The following is a 9,028-nucleotide window of genomic DNA, read 5'->3' as shown; positions in this document are numbered from 1 at the left end:
TGTCAACATTTCCCTGATGTATCGTACCGAGCTCATTCCTCAGGTCGATTTCCTGAAATACCTAGGCATCGTATATAATAGGACGCTAAATTGGAAAAGCCATATAGACGATGTTGGCTGTAAAGCGTCACGTGCCTTGGGGTGGTTACGCAAATTGGGAAACAGGAAAAGAGGATTGCGTAGGAGTTCATTGATAATGATTTACAAGATGTATGTAAGGCCTATTATGGAATTCGGGTGTGTATTATTTTCAGGCAGCGTGGCTTACAAGATGAGACAATTAATATTATTAGAAAGAGAAGCTTTGCGCTTGTGTCTTGGACTCCCAAAATTTGTGGCAAATAATGTTTTGTATGTGGAAGCGCGCCTTCCATCTTTGTTAACTCGGTTTAGAATACTTACAGTTCAAACTTTCTTAAAAATATACAATTCGCCTCTGCGACAAGCTTCATACATTTTTATTCAAGAACCAACCGCATTCTTTGGAACACAATGGTCTAGACTACACTCCCCTCAGATTAGGTTCGTCCAAGCATTGCTAGAGCCTCTCAATGTAAATATTTATCAGAATTGCATAACGAAGACACCTAATTCAAAACTTGAAATTAAATTTGATATTTTCCCCTCTATTGCAAAACAACTACCCCTTCATTATTTAAATATTCGGTTAAAAGATTACTTGACTCATCTGTCCATAAACAACATTATTGCGACGGATGCATCCGTATTGAACGAAAAGGCTGGAATAGGCATCTTCTGTACTTTTCTCGACTGGTCTTTCTCAATTTGATTACCAGATTACATGCCTATATTCATCGCTGAATTATTTGCTATAATTCTAGCGCTTAGTAAACTTCCTGCAAGCGAATCAGAAGCGGTCATACTTACCGATTCTCTCTCAGTATGCACTGCACTATATACAGCAAAAAATTTGACATTATTGAGTATGATTAGCAGTTTATTACCAGAGAACCTGAAAAAATTTCACTTGCTATAAATACCCGGCCACCACGGGATTTATCCAAATGAGATGGCAGACTCATTAGCCAAAGCATCTTTAAGCGGACCAATCTTACCTATTTTTGCCTACGTAACAGCACTCAGATATAGAAAGGCTTGTTTGCACAAAGAAATAGAAAAATTATCATTGGATAAAGTCAGAGACTTCATACATCTAAGATATTGCTGGAACAAACAGTGGTGTGTATCTCGGCAGTTAGAAACTACAATCACCAGATTACGATGCAGAATTCCGCATCTGAATTACTACTTACATAAAGCTGGACTAACAGCATCTCCGTTGTGTCTCTTTTGCAAGGAATCGGAATCAATAGATTTCTTTTTATCCTGTAAACATTATGCTTATCAAAGGAAACGATACCTGGTCGAGCCAATTGAGAAGCTAGGTTTAAAAATAAACGTGGAACTAATTTTATCCTTCGGAGGGTTTACATTAGGTTATAGCCACAGGGAGGTTTTCTCTGCTGTGTGCAAGTACATAAGGGCAACAAAGAGATTACCCTGTTTAGCCTATTGTTATTATTTACGGCTATGAGACTACCTGAATGCCTGACTGAACACACTTGATGATCTTGCCGCCCAATTCTTGGCCGATCCCCCTTTGTGGGCGAGTGCCAGCAAATCCAAAGGTCCATCATCATCATGATCAAAATGGAGGAAGCGAACCAGAAAATTGATGGGTAAATACTTGAAGAAGAGCAGGGGGCCAAACCTAGAAGGCCTATCGAATAAGAAGAAGGTGAAAGAAACAGAGACTGACATGTGGCTACAATCAAGGTACAAGTGAAAAACCCTTCACTGCAAAGTACCAGTTATTTACTATGTAAAGAAAAAAAGAAAATCGTAGTTTTTGGTTCACTAAGTATTACAGCTAGGTGGCCTTAGCCACTACCCGATTGATCTAAAAGGTACAGCCACAACAATCCATCCATATTACTATTTCAAAAACTTAAAAACACACCACAGTATTTTTAAACTGTGGTCTGGATTCTAAAACTAATTCTAAAACACTGGCTGCTGCTGCATGCGAGCTCACCTCAGTTTTCTATTCAGCTAATAATTGTAAGGTTTGTTGAACACTAGTGAACATCTGTTTCAAATAAAATGTGGAAATTCTCGTGCTTTAAGAGAATGGTTACATCAACCTTTTAGTGCTGCTTTGAAAATGAATACCTCACTACTCAAATAACATCCCTTTTTAAAGTTCACTATCTGCCCACCCTTCACAGCTGCAATGCTTAATTCCTTCGCACTTACCTTGTCAAGACATGGAGACCTAGTCGGCTCACGTTTACATAGCATAATTCAAAAAAATGGGCAAGAAATGTCAACGCCAAGGCTAGCAAGTTTTTTTATTATTTTCTTTAAAAAATGAGCTACTTCAAAGAGAACAAAATGGTAACACAGAAGGGGGAGTAAAAAAATGCAATGGCGTGCCCTGGCAACACCAAGATGAAATGCCCAACATCTATGTACAACTACGGGCAAGGCGTTTGTACAAGACCACCACAAAAACGAACGGCCCGAGCAAATGGCAGGTGACTACGTGAAGCAGAAAATAAAAAAAGCCTATAAAGTGTCGAGAGGTATGTATGACTTCACATACCACTATTAAAGTAAAGTGAGAAGGAAGGTATAAAAATAATTGGAGAAAAAAGGGACAGGGAGTCTGGGTTTAAGAAAATGCTTGGATTGGGCAGCTAAAGACTGCATTGAATTCGATCGTCCAACATTATTTTTCTTTGAAAACAACTGCAGGCGCACCACAGAGCAGCACAAGAAGTCTGTACACGCTGGCAAAGGTGGCCATTTTGAAGAAACTCTTGCTATGTCGATGAAAGCCTCGAAGGAAAATGTGGTGACCTTTCTTTTTTTTTTCTGACGTCTCTCACGCACATAATGCACAGCGCAGTGCTCGGAACCACCTTCAACTTCTTTTCTTGACTCTGTACCAAACACTGCGTTCTTGACCGTCGCCGCCTCTAGACCGCGTCGGATGCCTCGGTCTGACAGCCGGTGGAACAGGTGGTACGTAGGTTACGCTTTCGGGCTGCCCGGTCACTTCTCGACGGTCGAGGTGCTGAAACAAAAGACGGGATTTTCTGTTGTGAGGAAAAACCACACCTTTGCACAGTTTCCCGGCATCAACGCATATGCCCCGATTTGCACCCCCCCCAGCAAGACGTTTATGCACAGAAGTGTGACCCCTACTTTGAATAAAACCTCATTGGTACATTCCCGTTTCATAGTTTCCTGATGGCAACGTTGACGATACCATTAACAAGCGCTACATGTTTCACACTTCCCGTCCGTCTTCTCGTCTTCATGTTTACCAGCTCACAAGCTTGAGTTAGGCTAAGTACAAAAGCATGTGGGTAATAACGCTACAAGTGAAGTTCTATTGCATATTCAGTGCAAAATCCACTCTCAGCTCAGAAGCTGCATCGGTGACTCGCAAGTAGCCATTTTGTATTTTTTTTAGTACCAAATGTCATTGCAACTAGCCCTACTACTTGCGTGAAGTCACCAGCATTGATACTATTTGTGGCGAGATCGGGCTATAGGTGGCAGCACTGTCCTGCGCAAGTGTGGATAGGCAGTCGACGGCACATATACAAACACACGCAGTGGCGCTTCGTTGCGTGCGATCTGAACCTATTGTCGGAGGATCAAATGTGTTGATTACAGTTTACATTTATTATCTATGCGCTTCGCTACTGAATCTGTGCACGATGCCTATGCAACGTTAACATTACCCGCACGTAATGCGCATTCTGCCTTTCATAAGCATGCTTGCCCTGGGTGATTCTTTTCACGCTTTCGCACTAAATTACGCCTTTGCCGTGTTGTTTGTGCGTGGTTAGCTTGTGATCCGCCTACTTGATGATTGATTGATATGTGGGGTTTAACGTCCCAAAACCACTATATGATTATGAGAGACGCCGTAGTGGAGGGCTCCGGAAATTTAGACCACCTGGGGTTCTTTAACGTGCATCCAAATCTGAGCACACGGGCCTACAACATTTCCACCTCCATCGGAAATGCAGCCGCCGCAGCCGGGATTCGAACCCGCGCTCTGCGGGTCAGCAGGTGATCCGCCTACTACGCACTGCTGTAGCGTGACTGAGCTATGTATTTACTTTTGGCATTTGCACACTACGAAAAATAGAGAAAGATTGTAGAAAGCCAGCATATCTGTGCGATTCATTCAGTACCACCGTTTGCACCTTATACGCACGCGATTTTTTTCCCTCTCATTCTGTGCACCATGAATTGTGGGACAGACTTATCGGCATGACATATAAGGCATGCCATCTGAATTATTTTTTAAAGTCTGGGTTCTTTAAAGCATTCTTAAATTTAAGCACACGATTCCGCACGGTAACTGTTTTAAGTACAGTGCAAGTACCGAAGTCTCACAGTTTATGTGGGAGTAATATTTCTATGAAGTGGTACCACAGCCAGATAAACACAACTAAAGCTCCTCGCATGATCGATAAACTACAGTGCCGTAGTTGTACACCTACCAACAACTCGCAAGTGCATAACCTAGAAAGTCGCTCTAAAATGCTGCATTCACACAGCATTTAATAGTCCTCATTTTTGGGAGTATGCCAATAGCATTTTGCGATGTTCTCGAAACAGAAAGCGGCACCCATCCTGAATTCACCATCTGGTGAATGCAACAACCATAAACAGCACTCTGGAAAGTTGCACTCGCTGATCTTATTACTATGCATTAGCAGCCAAGCAAGACCAAATGCTTTAATACATCATTTCAGGCATACGTAGAAACAGCTACACTCTTGCTGACATGACCGGACAAACCACACTTCGAGAACGTGCATGACATACGCGCACATAAAAACACGACATGGCTAGCAGACGACGCAAGGAGCAATCCAAACTACACTGTTTCTGCAGGTTGCCGCCAGGCGGCGACTCTGCTCGATCTCGCGGCCAATAGCCTGACAACACACCTTTGGTGATGTCAGTAAGCGGGCCTAGGGAGAATGGACTTCAAGTTGAAAATAAATTGCATTCATACCTCATATTAAAAAAATTGTATCTCACATGAAAATAAGTTTGTTATATCCAAATGTTTGTTATAAAAGCTTGTTCCCATCACTATATCTATTACGAGACTTTTATTTACTTTGTTATAAACAATCTCTCATTACAACCAGGCTGGTGTGTATCATATGGGCCTTTACTGCACTTCACCCACATTTATATGGCATAGTAAACTCAGTTTCTAACACTGGTGCCACTGATTTCCACAACTTTGGTACCAAATTTAACGCATGTATAGACAGCTGATCATCACAACGTGGCTGAAGGGCTTAGGTGTGGCAGCATGTTTAAGAAGTTCGCAGACAAGAACAGTTCATTGTAACTGCCACTTTATTTGTTCCAGTGTCTGTCGAACCTCGCAAGCAAAGAAGTCATTGGTGCTTATTGGCAGAAAAGTGTAACGGCAGCGAGGACGAAAAGGACGAGTGCCCTGAGGAGTGCCGGGAGGTGCAAAGCGACGAACCGGGCAAGAAGGGCACGGAAGTGTCGGCCTAGTCCATGGCGCCCTGGCCAATCACAAGCAGATAAGGGATAAAACAAACAAACACAGCACTCCTTATATCCAGAAAGAAAAACACAGGCAGCAAACTAAAGCAGTGCCATGCGTGTTATTGCTGAAACTTGGGGCGAAAACCACAGTTCCTTTATCAAGTGCGTAATGCAGACCGCTAGCGTCAACAAGAGTGGTTCAAATAATCCTAATCCTGGGGTGACGTTACAGAACGACGTTGTCAGGATATTGTCGCTTGATCAAAGGTAGGCCAATCCCAAAGGCAGTGAGCAATGGCGCTTCCCCTATACTAGGATAATTCAACTTTTTATTTTAACACGCATAACCCACCCCTACATAATCCCCACCCGCCTTTTTGAGCTTCCCGAGGGGACAAAAGAAAAAAAAAAAAATCTTCACGTAATGCTCGCACATTTGATGTACAAAAAAAGAAAGCCGTACAAAAGCTACTGCTGTAGCAATAGAGGGCCCTCATCACTTCATAAAGCAGTGCAGCCCTCTGCGGCTTGCATGGAATCCGGGAGGTAGGCCTAGCTCTCTCAACAGTCGCCGAGTTTCCGCTTTGGCCATCTTGGCGAATACGGCATGACCCCTGCCTTCACACATCTTGAATGAACTTCACTAGCTGCAGCTCTGGCTCAGCGCCTCTCCATTGGCACACGCAGGAATCGTTCACATCGTGCTGTCTGCTCGCTTCGCGATTCCCGAATTCCTCGGGGACAATCTTGAGCTTTTGCTATGTAGTGAAGGATTGCTGCCGGACGCTACTCATGGAGACAGAACAGATAGATTTAGGCTTGGCGAACAGGCCGAGATGTGGAGAATTTGCAGTCGAACTCGCATATATTGAACTCTAAGGGGATCGTGAATTAGTTCGATACATAAAAAAATACAGGCCCCGAGGGCTTACCTGTAGCTGATTATCACCTACGATAGCGCATTCAAGAATGACTAATTTCGCGCACATGCCGCAACAGAATGACTTATTAGCGTGAAAAAAAAAAATTGCTTATCGTGGCCTGCTTCTTAGTTTTTGAAATGTTGAAGACGCTAGTCTCGATCTTATACAGGCTGTCCAGGTGCGACAGCACGGTTCCTTTCATGTGGCCAATACGATGCCACTGAACTAATTTGATGTGGATACGGTTGCGCGCTTTGTGTAGCCCACACGTGTTGCTGGGTTGATAATAAAATTCGGCTAAATATGGCGTTGCACACGCACCGTTTAGGCGCAGCAGGTCAGAATGGCGCAAATGGCACAGCACTTGCACCCCTGCACTGGCCAAAGCTAGACGAGAAGTAGAGAATTCAAGGAGTCCGTACCGGCTTTGCACACCACGCCAGCAACAAAGAAATTCTGCACATGTGGTGGTACGTAGGTGACGTGACAACGGAAGCAACAAAGCGCTCGCGATGGGATGGCCACCCGCAGGGGCAACAGCAAAAGGCGGGAGCTCTGGTTGGCTGATCAAAACTTGCAAAACAGCTACAAAAAAAAAAAAAAAGTGAAAGGAGGGGGACGTTGGGTCTTTCGTTCCAGCTCTCCGAGCCTACGGGTATGCGGAAAAAGCATGAGAGACAAAAAAAAAAAAAAAAAGAAATCGTTCCGTAAGTTGGTGACTGTGCACTCCGAGCCCTCTCGCCCTTACTTTTATCCGAGTGTTTCAGGTTTTGACAGAGGCAAGGTGCCACGCGAACGTCGCCACGCGCTGCGAGTGCAAAGCGCACCTTCCAACTCGCGCGCAGAGCCGCACTGCCACGAAAATAAGGGGGTGCGGCGAGTGCTGAAGCGCACCTTCCAGCTCGTGCAGCGTTCGATATATCCGAAGGCTGGTAAAAATACTGCTCGATATAGACTTGAAATTTCTATTCTTTTACAAAGAAATTTCAAGGGGACAACTTATGAGTTTTATATACCCGGAAATTTGATATATGTGCGTTCTGTATATTCGTGGTACACTGTAGTGATATCAGTGAGGTAAAAAGAGGTCAAATACGGTGAAAACTATGGAAACAACAGAACCGAAATGCATGCCTGATACCGCGTCAAGAAATAGTATTTAAATTTACTGCTATCTCATTTGCCTTGCTGAAATAAATACAGTCAAATCTCATTAATTGGAACATGCTTAATTCGAACTCACGATGAGGTCCCGTCAAAGCTACGTGTATTCCAGTGGGCGAAAACGCCCGGTAATTTGAACGCGCAAGCACTTGTGACGGTTAATTCGAACATACCGCGCTTCGAAAATGCTCAGCACCCCGGTAGGTATTGGTATGTGGGGTTTAACGACCCCAAAACCACGATATGATTATGAGAGACGCCGTAGTGGAGGGCTCCTGAAATTTAGACCACCTGGGGTTCTTTAACGTGCGCCCAAATCTGAGCACACGGGCCTACAACATTTCTGCATCCATCGGAAATCCAGCCGCTGCAGCCGGGATTTGAACCCGCGACCTGCGGGTCAGCAGCCGAGTACCTTAGCCACTATACCACTACGGCAGGGCTTGCTCAGCACCCCGCCCAATCCCGCGGCGGCACCTCTGTCACCTCAACAGTGTGCGAAAGAAAAGGAAAAAAAAAAAAAGGCAACTGTGGAATGTTTTCTCTCTCTAAAATGATGATCTTCTACGCGCCTGCGCCACGCGTCTCCATTTTCTGCCCCTACCACGTAACGACCCTTCTCCTTCCAATGCCGCGCTCAAAGAAAGAGAGAGGGGAAAAAAAGTTGCCGCGAAGTGTGGCTCTTTCTCACGTGCCAATGTCATGCTTTGCCCTTTCCCGTTCCTGCCACGCAACCTTTCTCCTTTAAATCAACAACGCGTGCAAAAAAAGCAAAAAAAAAAAAAAAAAAAACTGCCGTGGAGTGTTTGTTCTCTTTCAAATGCCGATCTGCTTCTCTCCACGCAGCGGCTTTGGCGGAAAGAGTAGCAACGGAGATACAGTTGTTGTTGTCGTCGTCTTCAAAGAATGCCGGCCCTGGACATTGCCGAGCGCAAATTCTTCTGCCAGGAGAATGCTGAAGCCGAGGTAGACTCACTTTGCAAGCTGCGGCAGAATTGATTGACTCGTTGCAAGGCAAGCAAGTGCGGATGCCCATAACCCGATTACTTCAACTAATGATGGATGTCTTGCGATATGTGAATAAATGTCAGTCTTCTAAAACTTCCCCCTCGTGTGTTGGCTCAATGCACATGCGCCACTGCATGGAGAGCCCTCCGTTTACTTAGCTTTCATTAATTCAAACTTCTTCCAATTCGAAGAAACTTTCGGGCCCCTACGAGTTTGAATTTCGAGATTAGACTGTACTGCTTTATTTATTATGGAATTGAAACAGTTGCGGGAAGTTGTGGGTAAGATACAGGTATTGTTCCCTTTGCGAAAATGCCTTCCTTTTCTTAGACAGGACCACTTTTTCAGCT

The 9,028-nt window shown here is 44.3% G+C and overlaps 1 protein-coding gene across 5 annotated transcripts in view; it reads right to left on the bottom strand.

Moving 5' to 3' along the window:
• Nucleotides 1-2,345: 2,345 nt before the first annotated feature.
• Nucleotides 2,346-9,028, bottom strand: part of LOC119166825 (serine/threonine-protein kinase VRK1) — a 46,495-nt gene continuing 39,812 nt past the window's right edge. For all 5 annotated transcript variants that reach the window (XM_037418191.2, XM_037418192.2, XM_037418193.2 and 2 more), the window contains one exon: nt 2,346-3,100. In XM_037418191.2, coding sequence (XP_037274088.2) covers nt 3,003-3,100 — 98 coding nt within the window. In that variant the 3' untranslated portion in view covers nt 2,346-3,002. The remainder of the gene's footprint in view (nt 3,101-9,028) is intronic.

Source organism: Rhipicephalus microplus, chromosome 6, assembly GCF_043290135.1.
Source record: "Rhipicephalus microplus isolate Deutch F79 chromosome 6, USDA_Rmic, whole genome shotgun sequence".
NCBI classification, from domain to species: Eukaryota; Metazoa; Arthropoda; class Arachnida; order Ixodida; family Ixodidae; genus Rhipicephalus; species Rhipicephalus microplus.
The sequence above is the reverse complement of the archived record's forward strand: the minus strand, read 5'-3'. Positions and strand labels throughout refer to the sequence as shown.